This window comes from Apteryx rowi, unplaced genomic scaffold, assembly GCF_003343035.1.
Source record: "Apteryx rowi isolate R43461 unplaced genomic scaffold, aptRow1 scaffold_156, whole genome shotgun sequence".
NCBI classification, from domain to species: Eukaryota; Metazoa; Chordata; class Aves; order Apterygiformes; family Apterygidae; genus Apteryx; species Apteryx rowi.
This window is the reverse complement of record NW_020447819.1, coordinates 1764132-1788408: the sequence shown is the minus strand read 5'-3', so window position 1 is coordinate 1788408 and position 24277 is coordinate 1764132. Positions and strand designations below refer to the sequence as shown.

Here is a 24277-nt window from a genome sequence, read left to right as displayed (position 1 = left end):
CTGTAATACGTACATATTTCTAGAAGGCCTTCTGCTTTAACTGCTTGTGCCACTGCAATTCTGAAACAAGATAAAATATTTCCATATGAGTATAGCATTCTGGATAGAATGCTGAAGAATTATAGTGCAAGACAGATCTCATCTTGAAATAAGACTCTCTATCTTGAGTTCTTCTCTTAACTGCAGAATAACAGACGACTCAAGTGTCATAACCATATGCTAAACAATAGGAAAGGTAGAATGTGAATATACACTGTTGGAAACCTTCAAGGAATTTAAAAACTTTCTGTTACATTTCACATGTCAGTGTACACATGAGCTATATGTTTCTAAATCTGCAAGAGTTTGAGGAAAGTTGAATGAAGACTGCACTAAGCTTTCTCTTGATATGAGAAACTTAGATCTTTTTTAATCTGGAGAAAGCCAATATTAAAACTGTTTACTCTTAAAGTACTTGTGCTGCATTAGATTTCCCATTAAACAAACAAGCAAACCTGCAGAGTACATGTGAATTTGAGCTGGTCTACTCCAATTTTAGAAAACCATCCACAAGTGATACTTTTCAGCAATTGCTAGTCAGTATTGTTTTTCTTCGCAGGATCAGCTGAAAAGAGGAATTCCATGTAGCAGTAACCAGCCTCAAGACTACCAGTATAGTAAGTAAGCTAGGAATGAAAGAATATACAGCTTTTGTGAGCATGTTAGTGTACAATAGACTGGCCTGATCGAATAGGCATGACCTAACTAGCTTTATTTTACAAAAACCTTAACATAATGTAACAGCTTAGAGCTTGTATGCCTTTTGATGACTGCTGGGCTAACTTCATTTTTGGGAAGAGTTGCATGATGAATTTGTGGGTCTTAAGCATACACATTATCCCTATTAAGTGGTTGGTGTGGTTGGTCTCTTCAGACTTCTGTCAGGTAGCAGAAGAAAGTACTTTAAAATGGCTTCTCATTCTTTAGTCTTAAACGTAGAACTAATCACAAATTTTTATCTTTAAGTTTTTCGACCAGTATCAGCATCTGCAAGACTCTTTATCAACCCATATGCAGAAGTAGAACTAAAAACTCCCAAGCTTGATTGGAATGTAGAAGTACAGAGAATTGCCATTGAACTCACTAAGCCACAGGTAGGCTGGCTTGCTATCTGTTATCACTTATTCTAGAGCTTGTGACAAAAGCTGTAGGATTCTTTTTTGTTTATTTGTTTAAAAACATTGTTTGTGAGTTCTCTGTTTATGTGAGTAGACTGTTTAAACCCTGTAGCAGGAACCATGTGAACACATCTGTGTAACAGGCACGTCCTGGTGGTAGATCCTAATACTCTGACCCTGTGTTATCTGTGGACTCTCTGGGTAAGGTCCCCTGACCTATATTCAGCACTTAAAGTAGCATTTTTTTTTCACATGGAGAATGGAATGATTCTTATGAGTAGCCCTTATTCTGCTTTATCTGATAAAACTGTAAGCCAATACTGTGACTGAAGGGATGCCAAGATGGAAAGGTGGGAATGAATGAACTATACTGGCTTTGGCAGCAGAGCCCACTGATGTATCCAGTAACTCCTTTAGATAGCTCCACAGCAGTCAGTGTTGCAAGTTACTCTGATTATTTATGGTTGGTTTGTTTAAATACTTTTTTTTTTTAAGCTCTTGTTCATGTCAAAGTGGAAGCTGTGTTTGTAACAGTACCAATAGCATCAACTAATGCAACAGTTGTTTCAAATTGGGGAAATCGGATATTGACAAAGGAAGAAAATAAGATCAGTTTGAGAAAGTTCGATACTTGGTGGTGAGCAAGCTAACAGAAAACACAAATTGTTTTTGGCCCTCAAGGGAACCTGAAATTCATAAGGCGGTGCTCTCTGAGAGCAGTGAGTATAGTTGGTGTGCTTTTCGATACTTATAAAACTACATAGGCCTACATTTCTATATACTCTGAGAAATACTGAAGACTCTGGTAAATGTATGCGTATTTTAAACACTATGTAACAAAATGTGAACTTGTGCTGAGAAACTTGTTTTCATGTCTTTAGTACCTCAGCATGATAGATCTTCTGGAGTCTGTAGATTACATGGTTCGCAATGCACCATACCGAAGATTCAGACCGAATGTGTGTCTCCATAAAAATGCTAAACAATGGTAAGCTGCATGTGTTCATGCATTCTTTGGGAGACACTGAACTTCTCTCTAGTCTCTTTATTCTCCTTGGTGGTTAATGGTGGGTTTATAGCTACATTGCATGTATCATTATTACTTTAACAGTGTTTTGCTTAGCCAAGTATAAACAAATTTGCAGGAGAGGTCATATGAAAGAACCAAATGAAAATCCAGCTTGCAAGGCTGACCCTGCCCCCATAATCTCTAAGCTAAATGCCAGTGTTCCCTCTTGAGGTTAGAAGATAAGGGTGCATGTGTGTTTGGGTGTTTTTTTTTGTTGTTGTTTTTGTTTTAACCTTTCTGAAATTATCAAATGTGATACAAGGGAAATGTGTGTGTCAGCTGCAATTTCAGTTCATGAAGTTTTGAGCTGATAAATTCTGTGGATTTTTTCAGAATGCTTAAGTGATGCTGATTATCAAAGTGCTTTAGTTTTAATGACTGTGTACTTAATGCTGTTACAGCCCAAATTTACAAATACACAGTCACTAGAGAATGTTGATATGTAGTCCTTCAGTCATTAAATATAACATATGAGTCCATCTTTCAAAAGTGATGTTGAAACCATTAAACTTTCTTTATAAGCAAGGTTACTTAGATGGCAAGCTGTGAGCAAAATACTTACCTATTGCTAAACTGCCTCTGTAATTTTATTTTAAGTCATAATGCGCAAAATGAAATGGGAAGTTACTCAAAGTGTGGAATTATTGTAGGTGGAAATATGCAGGTAACAGTGTTCTTGAAGTTCACGTCAAAAGACATACTCGTATGTGGTCGTGGAGTAGCATAAAACAACATAGGCAGCTTCTGAAGAGTTATAAAAATGTATACAAGAACAAGCTGATGCAGAGTAAACTATCCGAAGAAACACAGAGGCAAATTCAGGTATGTGGTGTTGCTATGGCAGTATATTTCTTGGTTCAATAAACATTGTTGACGTTTTACTACTGAAATTTTCCTTTTTTTGTTTTTGTTTTTTACTAGACCTTTAACCAATGAGTATGGCTGTTTTTAAGACCACAAGAAATCTCTCTTTTCCTGAGTGTTGACTTAGGAGTTAAAAAGCAGTCTCTTAAGATTTCCTATTAAATGCCAAATTTTTAGTATGTTTTGAAATAGATGGGGATAATGAGTAGCTCTATAAATATTTGCACAGAATGTAGTGGAGTGTTGGGTCCACAGTATGTGTTTTTGTAGAGCCATAAATATCAGAAAGAAATGTAGCTTTTCCCTTGTTTAGTTTCTGTGTAAAGCCTGAACCAGCCTCAGTGATGATAATGTCTGCCTTTCAAAGATAAAGCTGGAGTAAGTTAAAATCACTTTAAACATGACACCTTCTAACATTCAAAAGATGCTGATAAGATTGTCACATTAGAGAAAGTATGTATGCATGTTTTGGGGGCTTTATTAAATAATTTTTTATATATGACAGTAATCATGGTTGATGGTTTTACTAGTGCACAAGACCTCTGTGGAAATAAAGTTTTAATCTGAAGTTCAGAGTATAAAGCAACCTTTTGTGGAAAGAAAGAAAATAGTGAAGTGCTATTTAAATTAACCTTTTTTGGTTACATATTAATGAGCTTTGCATTTACTGAAGTGGAAAATTGATCTGTTTTAAAAGACTGTTGCATGTCAGGTTTCATCTTCTGGTGAACTTCTGCAGCAGGTATACCTTTGAAAGAAAAGAGCATGTCTAGAAAGAAATTAGAGCATGAATGTGAAAAGGCTAGTAGAGGAGCTGTAGTGGTGAGCTTTTTTTTTTTAAAATGTGCTTTAGAGGCAAATGATTTCACCATACATTTTACAGGACCTAGAAAGAAAACTCGATGTCTTCAACATAATTTTAGCAAGACAACAAGCACAAGTTGAGGTAAGAAATAAGTTCTGTTCAGTAATACTGTAGCATTTTGAACAGGATTGTTCTGTCATGATAATATTTTGAAAAACTCTGTGGTGATAAGAGTATGACTGGATGGGGAGGAGAAAAGGCAAGTCGCTTATCTTTCCAGGACAGGAGTAATTGGAAACCAGTTCCAAAACACCTAAGTAGGAACTGTGTGTGTGTGTGTGTGTGTGTGTAAAGTGTTGCTGCTACCCACTCTATACCATTCAGGCCATTATCTGGAGTGCTGATTTAATGATTTTTTTTTTTTTTTTTTTCTACCGCCTTTCTTCCTTTGACTTCTGTTATTTCAAGACTGGTACTGTCACTGTGTGAAGTCCAACATGTACAGCTGTTCCCATACTACCTGCCTTGATATATTCTGGTCCTTTTTTAGAGGATGGGCAATCTAATTAGAGAACCACTCTGAGAAATGATTAAAAGGCAGATGAAGTCACTAGCTGCATTTGACTTTGGAAATCACTGTTAACACTGAGCTTGTTATAACAGTATGAAAAGTGCTGTATCTGCAGTTAAGATCAAAAACACCTGTGCGTACACACACTGTGCGTAAGCTCAGAACAGTCATCTGAGAGCATGCTGTTTTCCTAGCCTTAAAATCAGCCTCTGTATTTGCATTGTGGCATTACTGTTCATGACAATGTAACATCAGTATTTGTCAACACATCCAGGATATATGTAAAATGAAGATGAAAAAGGAAAAATGATGTTGCTTATTTTTGAGTCTTTTCTGGTCAGACTTTCATTTTTAAAACGGAAAGTGTGGTATGGTTAAAAAGTTCAAAATATACCTAGTGTTACAGGATCAGTATTCAGGTTTGTTACTGTATTAACAAATTGGATTTAAGAAATGCAATTGCTTCTTGCTTTCTCTTACATTCTTTCTTTCTGCATGTGGTTCTTGTCTTTTTGTAGTCTAAATGGTAGTGAAGTGCACAAAATGAAAGAGAGAAAGGCCATGCAAAATAACACCCACTTGCTTTCTCCCTCATCCCCTCTTTTTGCTTCTATCTGGTGTGTAAGTCAAAGCATTCTTAATCTCTTGCAGGGATGGTATTCCTGTCTCTCAATTAAGTATCTGTTTAGTCAGCATACTACATATATTACTTATGTAAAACCAGTTTATTATTATTCTGTATTTTAATGTCTGATTTATAGATGGTAAGATCAGGACAAAAATTACTGAAGAAGAAATCCACTGAAGTAGAAAAAAAAAGTGGAGGCTGGTTTGGTGGTTTCTGGGGTAAGAAAGAATCTAGAAAAAAGGAAGATGAAGAATCACCAGTTCCTGAAAGTAGGTTTAAACTGAAATATACTAATTTAATGTATATTTTAAGTTTTTATACACAGTAAGAAGCAAGTTAGTATATGTTGTGCTTCCTACTGCACAGGAGAGGAGAGTAAGGGAAAGACAGTACTATGCTGTATTGATTCATTTTATAGTATTACATAACGTTGATGAATAGAGTTGGCAAATAAGACATACTTCTGAAAAGGCCATAAACATTTCAGAATCAAAATGCTGTGTTCTTCTGGTGATCTGCTGTCTGAACCAGAAGTTCTAATAGTACTCCTCAAAGCTATTTTGCTTATTGGAAATTATGGGTCCTCTTGCAATATAAATGATGTTGATGTCTGTGCAACATATTTAACACCATGTAAGAAGACTGGTTCTATGTCCATAATTTTATAATATGGAACTTTTGGCAATATGGAGAATCAGAAGAAGATAAGCTTGATGTTTCAGCCAAACTTGAGTAAAGGACAGTAGACACATTAAAGGGAAATCACTTATAGTTACTAATCAAAGTGTAAATGCATGGGTTTGTTTATTTTTAAGCTATTGATGAACTAATGACACCAGAAGAGAAAGCTAAGCTTTTTACTGCTATTGGATACAGTGACAGCTCCCATCACCTTTCCTTACCAAAGCAGGTAGGCAACTTCTATGGGAATGGTTTAAAAAAAAAAAAAAAAAACTTTCTGAGGCTCATTAGCCTTAAGAAAAGCAATTACTGATGGAATATGTGTCAGTGCAAATCCAGTCTATATTGAATGTACAAAGGTGATTACAAAAAAAGAAAATTGTTTTTCAGAAAATATGAAGAATGGCTAGTGTTTCCTTGGATGCCCTTGTGCATAACCATATCCAGGAGTGATTTAGAAGTATCAGGAATTGGAATATAGATAGCTGTTCACAACCTGAAAGAGAATAAAAAAAGTGACTGTAAATGAAAAGAGATTCCATACTTGCCTTTTTATTGTGTCTGTTTCTTGCTATGTGTTGTAGTGAAAACTGAATTAGTCTGTATGGTCTTTTTGTTCATTTTAGATCTAAAAAGTCAATTTGATTCTGATAATTGAATAGGTGTTTGTAGAAAGGTAAGCGTTAATGTGATTATTTCCTGTTTAGCCTAATATTTATAATTTTCAGGGAGGTTTCTCTTAAAAGCATCATGTTACGTTTCATTGAAACATTTGTTCTAACGATTAATATATCATTTGAAGTAGACAGACTTCTGTTGTAGTACTTTTTTCTACAACAAAAAGGAAAGTATAACTTAAAAAATGTTTTAATATGTCAGATTTTTTTTGGATTGTTATGCGAGGAAATAAAAGATAAACTCTATGGTATTTTGGGGAGGGTTTATGGAAAGAAAACTTGGAAGTACACAACTAAGAAAATGCCAAAGGTTAAGGTTTCTCTTGGTATACTCATTTTCTGTGAATGCTATTACCATTGTAGTTTTAAATGGTGGTTCTGCTTAGAGTTGCTCATCATTTACAGAAGCACTTTTTACATTAGGAGTGTTTCTTTTAAGCAGGATATCACTTCTCCCCTGCGCCCCTCTCCCCCATTCTTTTTATTTCTCTCATCAAACCTGCCCCCGACCCACCCAAAAAAACCCCACTCCAACCTTGTACGTTTTTGTTAAATTTAATCATAATCCTGCATGTGTGTCACATGAGGAAGCTCAGAATTACTGGAGTGGCATCATCCCAGTCTCTGTGCAGTTGAGAGTTCGTGTTCTTGTCAAACTGAAAAGAGTAGAGCAGCAGCAAGTGTCGTCTTACCAACATAGAGACGTGGTCCAAACAACGTCCAATACTGTTGCATTTTTCTGTTTGTTTCACCCATTCCTTGTTCCCTGTGTGGAAGAATTTCCATTCCTTATTTGGACAAATTATTAAATATAAAGGTGGTTTCATATCTCTCAGTACAGTGAAGAAATGTGCAGGCTTTAAATTCAGATAGAAAGTATTATTTGATTCTTAAATTTCTGACTGACAAGGCCGCCAAATGGTACTTATCTCAGGAAGGCAAAACCCATTCTTGACAAGATCAGTACTTGACAATTCAGCAGCAAGAACAGCAAAGGTATCTATACAGTATCTTTTAAAATATAGTTATTTGGTGGGATTATGATGACTTTGTTTGAGCTTGCTAGCTCTGCATTGAGTATAGCTTAACTACGCTTGCTTTCACAGTTTAAAAAAAATCCCCTCTGCCTCCTGACAAGAGATACAGATTAGATACTCTGCATAGTTTGAAATACTCTTTTATGTTACAGAAATGACTGATAGGGGTTGAATGAAAGTAAAGGCTTTATACTTAGCTTCCTGCATGGGGATGTATGCATTACCTTTGGCTACTGGAGTAGCTGCAACTACCACATTTCATAGATTAGTTTAAATTAAAATTCTAAGGAATTATTAACATCAAGATAACTAATCTCAATTTTCTCTGTCCTCCTTGTTAGTATGTTGCCCATGTTGTGACACTGAAGCTGTTAAGTACTTCTCTTACAATTAAAGAAGACAAGAACGTGCCAGAAACACTTAAAGTACAGATAATTGATCTGAGTACCAAAGTATCGCAGCGTCCAGGAGCACAAGCCATAAAGTAATTAGCTTGGTATTTTCTTTTTGTAGAAACATCACTTCTCTTTCCAACTTTGTCCTTTTTTTCTTCAACAGTGCATTATATTGTATATTGACTCGTAAAATTACAGGGATTCTGTATTTTCCCTGTTTCTATAGGTAATTTGAAAAGTTACTTTCACTTATGTGGTGAATAATGTAGAGTGGAATGAAGAAAGCACTGTTAGTCTTCATGAACATTAAGCTATTTCTTGCATCCAAATGTTGAAGTGCTGAATATTAATTTGGGGAGTTGATATTTAAGCAATATGAAATGGTCTGGATAGTATACTCTCACCAAGCTACTGAATGTGTTGTTGATTTCCAACAGAAATGACAAATGTGTCCCCCTCTGTGTTGTGGTTAGGAGATTACCCAGAATATGGAAAACTGAGTCCTTCCTGTGTTTTAAGATAAGGGCACACCAGCAATATTAAAGAAAAATTATTGTCTTGTACAGTCAGTGAATAAGATTTTTAGTGCCTGTAAAATGAGTCTGTGCACTTTTCGTGCTTTCATTTGTAGTTCCTCCATCTTCTGACTTTGTGCATAAGCTCACCAGCTCAACTGCTGACTCTTGAAATATTTTGGTGAAAATAGTTTTGAGGAATATTAAAAGGTGCAGCCTGAATGCTGCACAAAATTACAAAGAAACTTGAAAAATGCATGCCATATAATTAGCATGATTGAAACAGTAGAAAAGACACTTTTGTTGATTGGAAGTTTCAGAAAAAATTTAATTAGCCTATCTTAATAGAGCCATGCTTGTGATCTTAATTATGCCCAAACTGTGTTGCATCCCAAAGTCGGGGCAGGGGAAGAGAGAAGGGGTGGTCAAGGGAGTGTAGAAATTCTGGTTGTGTAGACTCAGGACCGTAAAAGAAGTTTCTTATCCAATATGTACTTCTAAGGCTGAATGAAATTTGTCTAGTTTAGGGGTGCTTGCATGATTGACTTTCATAGGCATTTTACTGCTGACCCTACTTATCCTTGTTCCTAATGAACCTGTTCCTAATGAAGGTGATAGTAAAAAATTTCCATTTGCACCAAAGAGAGTGAGACTGTCCATAACTTGTTTTGAAATCAGTAAGGAACAGTTAACAATCTTTTTTTTTTCACCTGTAGTATAAATACTGTACCTCTCATTTCTTTTGTAACTGATTCTCTTAATAACTCTTAATAAACTTGAGCTTGAAAGTTAAACAGTCCATCTCTCAGCTGACAGGACATAAAAAGAAAATATCACCATTGTGTTGCTGTGAACATATTGCCTCCTATTTAGTTTATTTTTCCTTTTTATTAATGTAACTTTTTCTTAACTCTGTGGTATGTTAGTCCTGTGTAGCTAGGTTTGTTTCATGTTTTCCTTTATCAAAGGCTTTCTAATCCTCTATGTCCTTTCTAGATAGAACTGCATTCTGTACTATAATTAAATAATATTTAACTATTTGTCATCTTTAGGGTGGAAGCAAAGCTTGAAAACTGGTATATTACAGGCCTGAGACAAGAAAACATTGTACCATCCCTTGTGGCTTCCATAGGGGATAAGAAGTCATCTCTACTTAAGATAGAGTTTAATATTAACCCAGAGGATAGTGCTGCTGACCAGAGTCTTACTATTGAATCGCAGCCTGTGGAAATAAAATACGATGCAGTGAGTAGTAACTCAAACAGAAACCTCTTTTTGTGATTCTCCGTTTCTTTTTTCTTTCCCCCCTGTTATTCTTACTGTTCTTGCTCTGTCAATTCGTGTGTCATAATTTGGAGGTTTTTGCTAAGTGATTTCTGTATATATTGATAATTCTGTGTCTCTTTCTTTCTTGTAAGAGAACAATAAATGCAATGATAGAGTTCTTCCAGACAAATAAGGGAATGGATCTTGAAAAATTAACAACAGTCACGTTAATGAAGTTGGAAGAAATTAAGGAAAGAACTGCTACAGGTAGGATGATAACATCAATCTCATCTCTGAGGTGAACTCTTGAATATCATAAAAGATTTCTATGGGATTTTCAAAACTCTTTGCTTAAGTTGTGGTTGCTGCCTAAATAGAATGTAATGTTATAGAATCATATTTGGGGGGGGGTTGTTTTTTGCTTTTTTTTGACTTGGAGGGTTAGTGGATGCTTTGTGAGGAGGAACCTTCAGTTTAATGAGAAATCAATAAAATGTTACACAAGATGCATTGTCTTTTGAATAAACAACACCTTTTTATATGTGGAATGGAAGAAATGTTTTACCTGTGAATCGAATGTCAGTTTTAATGTTTCTCTTTTATTTAAGGATTAGTTCACATTATTGAAATGCGGAAAGTCCTTGACTTGAAGATTAATCTGAAACCTTCCTACCTTGTGGTTCCACAGACAGGTTTCTACTATGAAAAATCAGATTTGCTTATTTTAGACTTCGGTACATTTCAGGTATATAAATGGCTTCTTTTTTCTGAGCTTCAAAGAAGAAAATACTCTCTTCTCTTGACATAGCTGTCATCTGGAACTATCTTGTTTCTGAAGGGCAAAGATGATCACTTGTGAATGTGTTTTTTTAAGATACTTGTTACAAAGTCATTCGAGTCATCAGCAGTTGCGTCAGTGTTCAGAGGTGTTAAGTTCTTTGTCATACTCGTACTTTCCTGAGGAAACATTTTCATTGTTGGTGACATAAGATCCTACTAGTTTACCATATAACATCTTTCCTTTCTGGATGACATGTGAACTTAAAAGGCTACCATTTTAGGAAAAATTAAAAAAAATCATTAATATAAGGGAATGTTAAAAAAAAATACATATTTTTTTCTTTATTTGGAGTTTGAAAGATGACTCTCTTGTTCCTGTAAAGCTGAAAAATGACATTTAACTTCATTTTAATTGTCTGATCAAATAAATATTTTACTTAGCCATACTCTAACAGTAAATTCGTTAACTAATGATAAACTTGTTTTTTGCATAACTCAAATTAAATGGATTCATAAAACTTATAAAAACATTCTGCTTATCCTTATCAAGCAAAGTCTGAAATAAATTAAGATCTCTTCTCCATAAGAGTCAAAATTATCTTTTTCATCTTCACTAGAATTAATAGCATGTATGTGCAAGTTGTAGACTTAACTTTTTCTTGTCACTTATGTGTTTAGCTGAACAGCATAAATCAAGGCAGTAGTCAAGCTTCTAGCTTTCCATCTTTAGAAGAGATTATGGACAAAGCTTATGACAAGTTTGATGTGGAAGTAAAAAATGTGCAACTTCTTTTTGTCAGAGCAGGTAAAAACATAGCTGCTGTTTATTCAAAGTATTGATTAAGGATACTTAAGTGTAATAAGTATGTTATTTAAAGAAAAGAGGCAAACCAAAACTAGCACTAACTAAAGACATTAAAACTAGCACAACTAAATGGTCTTACAGTACATACTTCTGGTATTAAACTGAATAATTTTCTTGCCAGTTTCTTTACTTTGATGCCAGCAAGCAACATAAATGCGTAGAACTGTTTTCTTTTTCCTTAAGATGGAGGAAAATAAAGCTGGAATTGGCCATAATGATGCTTCGTTTGGACTTGAGTTGTGCAGTCAGCAGAATGCTTGATCATTGTTATATTTTTGTGATTTATGTAAGGATACATCTTTTAGTATAGAATTGGGCTCAAGGCTGCTAAGGCAATTTTTTTTTTTTTTTTTTAAAGACTGTTGAAAATGTATTCAGAAGCTTTTAAAATACTTCACCCAAATGGTCTAGGATTCCCCAGTTTGAGTGGGTTCTTTAACCTTTTCTAGTGATGCTACTTGAATACCTTTACATGTTACCTTAATTAGAGCAATTAGCAAGCAATACTTTTTTCATCTAAATTGTCTAAACATTTGCAGGTGAAGACTGGAAGAAGGCTCGATTTCAACATCCATCAACTTTGCATGTATTACAGCCTATGGATATTCATGTACAGTTGGCAAAATCAATGGTCGAAAAAGATACCAGGATGGCAAAGTAATGTATCAATGTTGAGAGGACTTCTTTTTTAATTACTTGGTACTTATAGAAAAGCAAGTTATGTTTTCTCCAAAGCTTCAATCACACTTTTGAATTTGAAGGCATTAATATTAGGTCCTTCTATAGGAAGGAAATAAAAGTAGCCTACTACTTTTTGGGGTTTTTTTTGGCTGGTCGTTCCCTTGTCACCTCCATTGGTTACTGACTACACTGTTTAAGTTGGGTCCAGCTTCTATTTTTAATACAGAATTGCTGGCTTTACTGTGATGTGATCTTTATATATGGGTATAGATATTAATAAGATTTTAAATCAAGAGTTGGTATGTACTTGGAATTAATCAAATTTTTGGATTATGCTCACAGTCAAAGGTTCCAAATGTTAGGTTTTAGTTCAGTAATCATTTTCTGCTTCTTGTAATCTCTCTTCTGTGGGTTTTTGTTTGTTTGTTTTGTTTTAAGGTTTAAAGTGTCAGGCGGGCTTCCTTTGGTGCACGTCAGACTTTCTGACCAGAAAATCAAGGCAATTTTTGATCTGATTGATAGCATTCCATTGCCTGAGAAGTCATCTATGTCAATTCCAAGCACAAAGGTATGCTGACTGTAGGAGGGGGGGAAAAAAAAGGAAAATAAAAAATGTGATCACTTTAATGATGTCTTTAAGATTAGTGTATTCCTGCTAATGTCTGTCATCTCCTTCTCTTGAAATAAGAGATATGTAAAGCTTCCAGCTGGGCTGGGCAAAGTGTCTTTATTATGACATACTGTGCTGGGCTTATACAAACAAGGCTAGCTGGGCCTTGTCATGCTGGCTTCAGTATATGCATTGGCAAAATTGACCATTTTAGGAAATATGAGAAATGCCAATTGAAAGATGCATCTTCAGGTAAAAATATGACTGAAGTACTAGGTTATGTAGACTTTAAAACAGTGTTTTGTTTTGTTTTTTTCCTCTCCCTTTCTCTAGGTATCGGCTATTCCCACAATCCCTGTTGTTAGCAAAGGCTTACTTAATACCCCACAGTTGCTAGCAGAAATAGAGTCAGGTAAGACGCTGCAGATACTTGTTTGTAAAAGTAGAAAGTCATAATTTATGGAATAACTAAAATTTTCTGGCTAATGTTCATCTTAAAACATGTTATGGAGACAGTAGAGATGAGTATGATTAACTTCCATTGCACAAGAAGACTTGATTAAGGAGCTGACGTTACCTCAAAATACTGAATTTGCTTTTTTTGATAACACACTATTTTGGGGGGATTAATTCATATTATGGAGTTTCTGCATTAGCAGCCTTAAACATAAGTAGAGTGAGCTGTTAATAGCAAATTTATTAGGAAGTTATCAGCATACCAATTTAGTTATCCAGATGTCATGAGATACCTTTCAGAGAAGAGTATTGAGGAACCTGTTATTTCAGAACTAATTTAAATAAATATATTTAGCCAGATACTAATCTGCTGCTGCCCTTCAGGAGTTTGTGTAGGACATACTTCAGTTGTTCTGTATTGTGTTTGCCTTATGGCAAAAAGGGTGGGCACATGGAAGTTCAGCAGCGTGTCTAAAGGATATGTACTTGCATAAGCAGCCAGCATATGGTAGAAATAAACTGTTCTGAGCGTCACTGGTGGTACTGTCCTTGAGTGTTTTGCACTAGCAAAGTTTTCCTGTGTATAAAAATGCAGAACTAGGATAGCAAATGAATTGATGTATTGATATTATAACTGCTTATAACTATTCTTCTCTATATGGATTCTTTAACTAATGATACAGCTAAACTCTAGTGCTTTCCTTAATAAGGGATTTAATTTTCTTTTTCTCCTCTTCACTTACACATTTTCATTCAATGGCTAAGAAAGCAGTATAGATCTAAAAAGTATACTTTGTCAGATTATGTTTAAATTGATCAGTTGGTTTAAAGTTATATTGGAATGGGAAAGAAGGTAGGAGATTTGTGCCTGTTTCTGGAAAATCCTTGTTAGTAAGAAGGAGGTCACGTCTGTTCTGTAGACTCTGAAGAAGAATATTTTGATGTTGGAGAAGGTTCTGAACCAACTAACAGGTCTCCAATGAAAGGGGAAGAAATAAAAAATAAAGAACTTGTTAAAGAGGAGCTGACAGATCTTCAACTGAAGTTTGAAATTAAAGAGGTGTGTCTTTTTTTTTAATTCTATTTTTACCTTCTGCATAAGGAATACTTTAAAAAAAATTACCTCATATTCTATTAGCAGTGTTCTCCAAGTTGGACACACAAAACATAGCCACCTATAAAAAAAAAATACACATATTCATCAAAAAACCCCTGTTTTGGTACCATCATTTTCCATCAGGAATACCCTAAATCATGATTTGAAAGAAGTGTTGCAGTAGAAGAACAAAATAAATGCCCAAACAGGTCATTTAAAAAGAGCAAACCCCAAAAGATTTCTGTGATACAAAATTCTCCCCCCTTCCACAGCCAGATATTCACTACATTAAAAATTTTTTTTATACTTAACACCTTAATTAAAAAATATATATATATATTAAACCAAGCAAGTCATTAATGTTAGCACTGTTTGGTGTGTTTTCTCTGTGTCTTCTACCCCCCTCCTTATTTTTTCTTCTCTGTTCTTGGTTTGAGGGATGAGAATACCAGATAGCATAACTGTTTATTTCTTGCTCATCTAGGTTGTGTTAGAACTCACCAGGCAAAAGAAAACTGAGGAAACAATTCTTGTGTTTGATGTAATGCATCTTGGGACAGAAGCTACAGTCAGAACCTATAATTTAGCAGCTGTATCTTACTTGAAGAAAATTAGCTTGGATTACTATGATATTGGAGGTAAAAAGTAATGAAAGAAGTATAATACTGTGTATCTATATCTATTAGTTAGTCTGAAAGTGTGGCTGTCCTGTCTGTGTTCTCACTAAAATCCAAATGTAATTGTAGTTTTACAGATACAATACTTAGTATGCAACTTTCCGTTGGCAGCAATTGTCCCATGGGTACAGATGATATGTTTTAGCCTCACACCTTAATGCTTACTGGATAATTAACTAGATTAGTGCTTAGTCTTTGGATGCAGAATGGGTACAGGCTTGCCATTTTGGACTGAAAAATCAAAGAGATTTAGATTCAGTGGTGCAACATACTCTAAAACACCATGTAGAAAGCTAATCCCTTTCTTGGAGGCACAAATTCTTTGGTGCTTTGACAGCCTAATTCTTGGTATGTTACAGGTAAAAAAACACCCCTTCATCTAATTAGTTCTTCAGATAAACCTGGCTTAGACCTTCTGAAGGTGGAATATATCAAGGTATATATAAAGCGTTTTGTTTATTTTTAAAGAATTCTTATACACTAAAGTCTTAAATCTACTCTTCAGAGTAGTTTCATTGTATCTTCTGGAGAGTGCAGTGGCTCGTTTGAGTTACTGTTAACCTTCATGGTAATCATTATTTTCAGGCTGACAGAAGTGGTCCAAGCTTTCAGACGGCTTTCAACAACACTGAACAGATGATTCAAGTGAGTGCCTGTAGCTTTTCTTGTTTTCTGTTGACTTGTTTATTTAGAAGGGGGAATCAGTGGGGCTTTTTGGCTTGTTTGTCCTTTTTTTTTTTTTTTTTTGCTCCTCTTGCAGCAAGGAGGAAAAGAATTAAAAAGCACTTGAAAATTTGTCATACAACTTTAACATGCAGGAGCAGTATTTTAATCTGTTTCTTAACGATGGAGAAAAGTTGGGTAGCTAGCTCATGTGAATAAAAGTCAAATAACAACAGAATGCATCATCTTCCTCATCCATTTGAGATCATGTAGTTCAAATGCCTACTATGGAAAATGTAGTGGGTCTGGAAGTCTTTCTCTTTCCTGACAATTTATCTGTTTTGTATGAACTATGTGATCAGCACTCTGTTGGCTAAATTTACTAAGAGCCTAAAGTCTAAGTTTAAATTCATTTATGAGTGATTTTTTGGGGGGAGGGGCACATTTTAATTCTTCACTCTGAAATGTGAATCAGGAGCATCTTGTGATACTCCATTTTCCTTCCCATCACTGCTATCAGGGACTCTAGAAGAAGAATATAATACCGTTTATAAATTATTGCAGTATAGGGATATGTTTTTCAACAGCAAATACCTAACTTCTTAAATTCTGACTATGGTGCTAATGGTGTGTTTTTGATGTCAGAGTTTTCATTCCAAGAGAAAATAGTATCTTGAGCAATTCCACAAATAAACTACAAAGGGCTGTCAATTTTCCTACCTTGAGGAACAATGCTAAGATTAGAAAGAAAATACTTCTTTCTATGATAGGTATCTCCCACCCTTTATCAATATAACTTAGTTTGAGATACTTACTTTATAACTTTCTGGAAGATAATTTGCCTGGCCTTTTTTGGTATGGTAGTACTGAAGACTCTGAAATACTCCACTGGCCACCTCATAGTTTTAGAGTATTGACAGGCTTCATCAGGAAGTCCAGTTAATACTGGAATCTTTCTGCCAAAAAAGGTACCTGCAGTCCCAGCAAGGTATAACAGTTTTACTCTGGTGCCATTGAGGTGAACATATATGCTGAGTTGCTGGAGTTAACCCTATGGGAGAACTCTGTTAGAGAAACTCAACTTTCTCCTCATCATGAGGTGTTCCCCAGCAGGCCTTTAATAGGACTTCTGCATCTGGAAGAATTGGGTTTGAACTCTTTCTTTTCCCAATTTTAAGCCCATTCAACTGGATAACAACTTTTGTTAAACTAAAGGCAGGCACTTATCCAACTTCTGGACTTTTTTAGGATAGAAGCATTTCTCAACAAATTCACTGAATATTTGCACAGCAGCCACCTGTCACTTATCCTTTTACATAATTCTGTATTATTGCAGGAGCATCCAAGAATGACTCTGGGTTTGTCAGAGCATACTCTTTGAGAAGATTGAATTCTGTTTTAGATTAGGCTGCTTTACTCTAGGTGTACTTCTTCTAATTAGTCATCTAAGAGATAAGCAGTTTTCCCTCTTCTCATGATTTTAATTTCATTTTGTATAATTTTGCTTTTGTACTGAAGAGATTATAGCTTAATAGTTACAGCCATTATATCTTTGTCAGGTTTACTTATTTTCTAAGGTTAGTGTTATTCTGCTGTACAGGGAGCTTTTTTTCTTGATGACTTGTTGCTGGTAAAACATGCAGTTTCTGTTTCTCAGAAATTCTTGTGCTTAGCGGGTGCCGTTCAGTCTCAGTCTAACTATTTTACTTGTAAATTACTTTTTTGTGATATGGAGTGTCATGTTTGCAACAGGTAACCTTCTCATCATTAAACCTTCTGCTGCATACAGAGGCCCTTATGTCTGCTGTCAGTTTTCTAGCAGCTGTTACTCCATCAGGCAATGGAAGTAGCAAAGACGCACCAACTAATGAAGAAAAGCAAAAAGATGACACTAGATTAAAGAAAGGTATAGTTGATATTTTATGGAAAACTTGGTGCTAATCTTACTAGCTTTGAAGGATGAGGTGAGGATCAAAGCTCATGTGACAGAGTGGTTCTCACAGGCTGGAGGATTGATTTCAAAAAGTAATAAATGAAACCAAGTTTTTGGTTATAAATGATGTCTTCAAGTGAGCTTTCTATTCTTATTTCATTGCTCTTTCAGGCTTGAATTCGAATAAATGACATTTCTGCCGGCCTAGAGGACTCAAACAGCAGCATGGGTCTTAGTGTTCATGGTAAAATAAAGGAAAGAAACAGTAGTTTGATAATTATGCCATGTTATTGAACTAGACAATTTAAATGTACTTTCAAAGAAGTAACTGAGTCCTTTGCCAGCCTAATGAAAATCTTGCTGTTCCTGCAGCACTGAAACAAAAATTTAACTCTCAAAACAATTGGCCCAAAGGGAACTGCTGTACTTCCTTTAACATTGTGTGAAACTGAAGCATCTGACCAGCTGAAAGTGAGGTGTCCTAGTGAAGAATGATTTGAATCACTTAAGTTTGCATCACTTGGTTTGATTTTGCAGCCTAGAGGAAAAGCTGCTGGGTACAGTTTAACAAAACCTGTAAACATTTAAGCTCTTGGCTTAACATTTAACTCTGTTACTTCTGGTTAGTGAAAATGTAGACCATCCACTGATTGCTTCTGGTGGCTTCTGGCCTTTTCTCCATAGATAGCTTTTGACAGTTGATGTCTCACTTCATCTTATTCTCCCCAGCCCGAGGAGGGGGAAGGTCTGAATAGGGAATTACCACTAGAAGGGAGTAGTATCAAATGTAGAGGTATAAGCAAATGCAGACTTTTTATACTCCTCTCTATAAAGCTGTCTTCAGAGAAGAGCATGTAGTTTGAGATGGAATATTACAGACTCTGTCATGCTAATGGTGATGAAAGAAACTATAGGAAACAATACTGAGTCATCTGAATGCCAAAAAACCCACATCAAAGCAGCCAACCTGGTGCTCTCAGGATTTTAAATTTTCTCTTCCTTTCTTTTCTAGTAGCTAGAATTTCTAAGGATAAGGATGTCTTTGACTTCAAGCTTTTTGCCAAGCTGGATGCCTTCTGTTTAAATATTTGTGATGAAAAAAAGAACATTGCAGAGATCAAGATACAAGGTATTAAATTTTTTGTTAGTAGTAACTGATCTTGTAGTTCAGTTTCAAAGCAAGTACTAGTAATTGAACTAAAAGGTATTTAAGGTGAAATTCTTCAGCTTCTGGATATTTTCCTTTTTTTCTGGACAAAAATGGCTTGTGCTTTGTTTGTTTTTTTGTTTTGTTTCCCAAGTCTGTCTGTCTTGTCTGTCATAATATATTGGCCTTCAGCTAGAAAAACATAATGTTTTATTCTTAAGTTGTTTAATTAGGTTCATATTTTGAAGGAGATGAATATGATTATGGGTAACTTTTCCTGTTGTACTGTTTTGGATATTTTTTCAACATACCTGAGTTATTTAGGATATTTTAGAGCTGTTTCCTTTTGGTTTTGAACTCCTAGGGTTTGCTTAGTTCTGTCTGCCCCTCACCCTGGGGGCTATCAATAATTCAGTGAGAGAGAGGAAGTTTCACTTACAAATTTGGCCATGGCCACAATTCTGATTGCTGCCAAAGCTCTTTTTAGTATGAATATATAAGCATGTTTAATACAGTTTATAAAACCTTGCTTGTACACATCTATCTGAAAGTCATATAACGTATTTGCACAAAATTAGGTGCTATTTCTATCATGCAGTGCTACCATTTCTCTTTTTATACCGTGCAGGTCTTGACTCATCTCTTCTACTTCAGCCAAGTCGCACCATACTCTTTGCCCGGCTCAGAGACATAATTGTCACAGATGTTGATTCAAGGACCCTTCATAAAAAGGTACTCAACTCAAGGTTTTAATTTTTACTTCACTCTCGGTTAATTTTGTGTCTATAAAAGTGAAATATAATGCTCATTATCTTATTCCACTCTTTAAAAATACTTCATTTGGCACAGTATTTTAGGGGGCAGTTCTACTGGTGGTGAAGTGAAGGGAAATAATAACTTCATTCTGCTTGCTTGCTGTGCTCCTCCTTATGTAGCCCAGTAAGTATGTGGATTGCTTTCTGTGCGTTGAGCGTGCCTTGTTACCTTATGCTCAACTTCACATTGCCTGTTCCCTTCAGGTTCTTTTCAGCAAGGCTGCTATTCAGCCGGGTGATTCCCAGCCTGTATTGATGTGTAGGCTTGAACTGTTGCTTCTCTGCACCCCTAAACTCTGATGTTATCAAAATGTGTTGTTTTTCTCATTTAATTGGAGCAAAAAGGAAGAAAATATAGGGAGGTACCAGTTAATGGATTTTATCAATGGTAGGTAAGGTCTAATTTGCATGGAGAACATGAAGTTTCTTTTATGTGCCTTGAATTGTAAATATTTCAACCACTAGACTATAAAAAATTCTAAGTTCCTTCTTCTCAATATGCCTTTTTTCATGGAAGTCTTTGAATTTCAATACTGAAAAAATAAAAAATAACTTTTCCATAATAAAGATTTTATTTCTGGGCTTGTGCTGAATGTATGAATAAGGAAGATACTTTATCTCCCTTGAATTTTCAAGGAAGTGATAAATTGCTGTGGGTGGTGTCTTGCAGTCAGAGGTGATCACTGAAGAGACTTTTTTTCCCCCCGTTTTAAAATTCAAGTGAATACTTCTTTCCAAATAAGATACATGCTGAAGCATGATTTTCATGTTAGAAGATTGTATGTCTAATTTTTACGTCTGATACACTAATATATCTAGGGTTTGTGTGGTTGTTTTATTTTTATGTTAAGAACTTTTTTTTAGAAACTGCTGATGGCAAAATAGTTGTCATGCATTAGTTTGATACTCTGTTTCTCTCTTTCTAGGCAGTATCTATAGTAGGAGATGAAGTTTTCAGCTTCAATCTGGCATTATATCCATATGCTACTGAGGGAGAAGCCTATGCTGATATGTCAAAAGTGGATGGTACTGTATCTTTGAAAGTAGGCTGTATTCAAATAGTGTACCTTCACAAATTTCTCATGTCTCTTCTGGTAAGATTTGTTTTCTTTGTGTATTTTTGTGCTGCTTTCTTGAATAAGTCTTCCTTGTTTGCATGCTTAATACAAGTGATAACTGAAGTTTCAAAAAGAAAAAGGATAGGCTTAATTTTCTCTACTGTCTGTAAACTCAGATAAAGTAAGCTTTCTAACTGATTTAAATTTTAAAAACTAACACTGTGCAAGAAGGTGTGGCTTTTCTCCCTCCTCTTCTGAAATAAGGAAAAGCTTGCTGCTAGTTAGGTATGTATTTTTGTTTTTGCATTCCCACTCCCCAAAGATGACAAAAAAAAGTTCATTACAAAAAATTAAGTTCATCACAAACATCTGAGCTAACTTCAGAGGCAGATCTTTCTGTGAGGTTAGATGCTTTGAGGGCAGAAGGAAAAACATGCAAACTAATCACTGTAAATGTCTCTACCTTTGTCGGGTATCCTAAAGTTGGCTTTTTTTATAAAGTGCTTGTGTGCTCCCTGTCATTCGGTAATGGCTTTAATAGGAATTATTATTCACTGGCGGCAAGGAGAGACTCTAAAAATTACATGGTCCCTAGAAGCTAATGAGATAAAGGGATCTTGAGCTAATAAAGAAAAAAGAGTGGAATCTGGTTAGCACATTTTTTTTTGGACTAATAGAGGTCATGACAGACAGCATTCAGTTTTTGTTCCCAGGAAAAATTAACACAGCAGGAAGCCCAATTTGATACTGATTTTGGTGATTGTTATAAAATGAGAGAACAGTTAAGAATAAAAAGCTGTTTACAGCTGTATCTTTCCTTTTTCTTGAACCATTTATTACAGACTTTTTTGAACAACTTTCAAACAGCTAAGGAGGCACTGAGTGCTGCTACAGTCCAAGCTGCAGAAAAGGCTGCCACAAGTGTAAAAGACCTGGCTCAAAGGAGTTTTCGACTGTCAATGGACATTCACTTGAAAGCACCAGTTATTGTCATTCCTCAGTCCTCAGTTTCCCTTAATGCTATAGTAATAGATCTTGGCTTGATCAAGGTTCAGAACCAGTTTAGCTTGGTGTCTGCAGAAGGCAATTCGCTCCCTCCAGTCATTGATAAAATGGATGTGCAGCTGACACAGCTGAAACTGTCTAGGTAAAGTGCATTTTACTACATAACACCTTAACTAATTGGTAATATTAATACTCTGTAAGATGTTAATCTACTTGTTTAGAAATCCTATTGGTGGAAGAGTCAAATACTTCATGTTAAAATAATAACCTGTTATCTTAAGGGCAAATAAATATAACTCCATGTAAAATATGAGTTGTAATTTTTTTTGACATTTCCCCAACATTTCTTTTTTAGGGCTTCTATGGAGACAGATCCATCACATCCTGACATTCAGATACTTCATCCTATTAATTTGAGCCTGACTGTGAATCGAAATCTAGCTGCAGCTTGGTTTTACAAAAAACCTGTGGTAGAGATCACAGGACATCTGGATACAATGAATGTAAGTCTTGCAAAAAAAGAAGGTGATGAGAAGCTCCTTATAATACTGAATATAATACTAACCTTTATATTATTTCCTGGATGCAGAGGTGGAACAAGCTACTGGTCTGTTAACAGCTATTGAGTGTGTTTCAGTCATGTCAACAGGTTTAATCTATCTATATAAATGTAGAAATTTGAAAGTGTCATAAAAACACCCCAAAATCCTGGGTATGTTTATTAAACTGTGAGATGCAGAGAAGAGAAAACTGCAGGGGATGTCAAGGAGTCTTTTTTATCTCCTGCCATAAAACAGGACCAGCTTGCATCAATATTATGATTGTTAATTCCACAGCTGCTCTAAGCAAGTCATTTTCCGTGCTTTTTTAAAAAGGGGTATCCTCTTTAGAGGAATTCAGATCTATGCAAATATTTGCCTTGGTAACTCCAGCTTCATAACTTCCTATCTCCCTTCAATGAGTTCAAGGCAGTTGCCTTTTGTGACAATTTATATACTTTGAAATAAAACAGCAGGTACATTTCTATAAAACTGAAAATAAAATGCCATAATTTAGTGTGTCATTTATAGTGAAGTTGTAAAAGCGTAGATACTGTAACAAAAAGCTGCTGTATAGACTGATACCTTTTCAGTTGCAGAAGTTGTAACCTTCAAATGGTCAAAAGAATTTCGCTGTTCATGCTACATTCTTCAAGTGACGTTGCTGCTGACAAAATCACTGTAAATAAGCACTCCTTTTCTTGCTAGAAAACATTGTTCTGCTATGCTAGGTAGTGAACAGTTTAAGAAACAGCTTTTTCTGAGAACTGCAGTTTACTGTTTTGTAGATTGTTGTAAGTCAAGAGGATTTGAATGTCTTTCTCAAAGTGTTGACAGAAAACCTTGGTGAAGCAGAAGAAAAGCAGAGTCATGCAAAAACGGTGCTGCAAAAGGAAGGTCAGAGATGGAATTTGTTTGTCTTGAATGTTAAGTGTGTTAGCTTTCAGGGATAGTGAAAAGTATTTGTTACCTGAAAATCAAGCTTAGATTTGACAGTATGACACACAAGTGATAAAACTCTTCCCCCCCCCCCCCCGTTTTTTTTTTTTCCCCCCCAAGGGTGGTGTTCCTACTCTTATGCTTCAGAAAAGTGAAAACATTGCAAGACAGAATTTGGTGATGTGGTTAACTGAAGAGCCATGGAGGTAGCAAGTTATTCAGATGGCAGTGTCTATTTGTTGCCAGCACACATTTCTGCTTCCTTTGCCTACTCTCAAGTTCAAAGCTCAGTTTGTAGAAATTCTACTAGCTTTTCTCAGGCCACTTTAAGCCATCTAAATGAATGAAAGAATTGTATGTGTTTCTTGTGCTAATGAAACTGTAGCAATGCATCTTGAAGCTAACCTGCTTCTTGAATACTGCAGGTAAAATCAAAGAAATGGAGAAATCTGTTTCGACACAAGATAAGAGTGTTCCAGAAAAAGTGTCTGAAAAGAGAAAAGGAACATTAAATGAAGATGTAATCAATATGCTGCTTAATTTTGAAATAAAAGAGGTATTTATCCACCTGAAAAATGTATGGTTACTGAATCTAGCGCTCACATCTGTTTATCAGAACAAATGGGCTAAAAAGTCCATTTTAACCATCTGTTCAGGGAGTCCTTTAAAGATGGGGGTATTCATCGAACAAGGCAAAACAGGTTTTTCTTAGATGTTCTATACTAACCTAGCCTTAATCCGTCATAAGACTGTATAACATTCTTTTTAGTAACAAAACCAGTGAAATTAAGCAAGAACTAGATTTTTTTTCCCTTAGAGATGCCTAGAACCTCACCTTTATTCCTAGCAAAATACTGGGAAAATGCACAAGCCATCAAGTGACAAAGATTTATGCACAAGAAATTACCCAAGTATCTTCTTTCTTTGAGGATGTCTGTGGTATTTAAATGTGAAGAGCCCAGCATGATGTGTGTGTTCTTTTTGGTTGGTTGGTTTTTTTTGATAGGCTTGACCAAACAGCTTATGCATGCAGTTTGCTTTATGTAACTGTGATCTTCTGGTGCATAGTTTTACTTTCACTAAATCTCTGTAGATGTTTTTGTTCAGTAGTAAATCTGGGTTTCTTTTTGTTTAAACCAAAAAACCCACCTGCAAACCCAAAATGATGCTATTGCTGTATGAGAGTTCCCCTCGGAGACTAGAAACTTCCCCCTGTCCCTAGCCACAAGGAGAACATACTCTGAGAGTTGTGAAATCATCTAATAAAACTTAGTTTAAGGGCATTAGAAATATTTGTATTCCAAATGAAGTATAGACAGCTTACAAAAGTTGGTAACATCCAAGGCTT

At 35.5% G+C, this 24277-nt stretch overlaps 1 protein-coding gene across 1 annotated transcript in view; it reads left to right on the top strand.

The window, feature by feature from the left end:
- Positions 1-566: 566 nt before the first annotated feature.
- The window catches only part of VPS13C (vacuolar protein sorting 13 homolog C), a gene marked incomplete at its 5' end in the record, with an annotated part of 79594 nt that continues 55883 nt past the window's right edge, over positions 567-24277 (top strand). Inside the window, 27 exons of the mRNA XM_026059358.1 lie at positions 567-656; positions 1006-1133; positions 2039-2145; positions 2877-3048; positions 3974-4036; positions 5228-5363; positions 5910-6004; positions 7831-7973; positions 9452-9644; positions 9818-9932; positions 10274-10410; positions 11124-11250; positions 11850-11967; positions 12430-12559; positions 12935-13013; positions 13978-14117; positions 14638-14791; positions 15190-15266; positions 15416-15475; positions 17246-17399; positions 18439-18555; positions 19202-19305; positions 20315-20482; positions 21289-21593; positions 21807-21954; positions 22779-22887; positions 23355-23485. Coding sequence (XP_025915143.1) covers positions 567-656; positions 1006-1133; positions 2039-2145; positions 2877-3048; positions 3974-4036; positions 5228-5363; positions 5910-6004; positions 7831-7973; positions 9452-9644; positions 9818-9932; positions 10274-10410; positions 11124-11250; positions 11850-11967; positions 12430-12559; positions 12935-13013; positions 13978-14117; positions 14638-14791; positions 15190-15266; positions 15416-15475; positions 17246-17399; positions 18439-18555; positions 19202-19305; positions 20315-20482; positions 21289-21593; positions 21807-21954; positions 22779-22887; positions 23355-23485 — 3500 coding nt within the window. The remainder of the gene's footprint in view (positions 657-1005; positions 1134-2038; positions 2146-2876; positions 3049-3973; positions 4037-5227; positions 5364-5909; positions 6005-7830; positions 7974-9451; positions 9645-9817; positions 9933-10273; positions 10411-11123; positions 11251-11849; positions 11968-12429; positions 12560-12934; positions 13014-13977; positions 14118-14637; positions 14792-15189; positions 15267-15415; positions 15476-17245; positions 17400-18438; positions 18556-19201; positions 19306-20314; positions 20483-21288; positions 21594-21806; positions 21955-22778; positions 22888-23354; positions 23486-24277) is intronic.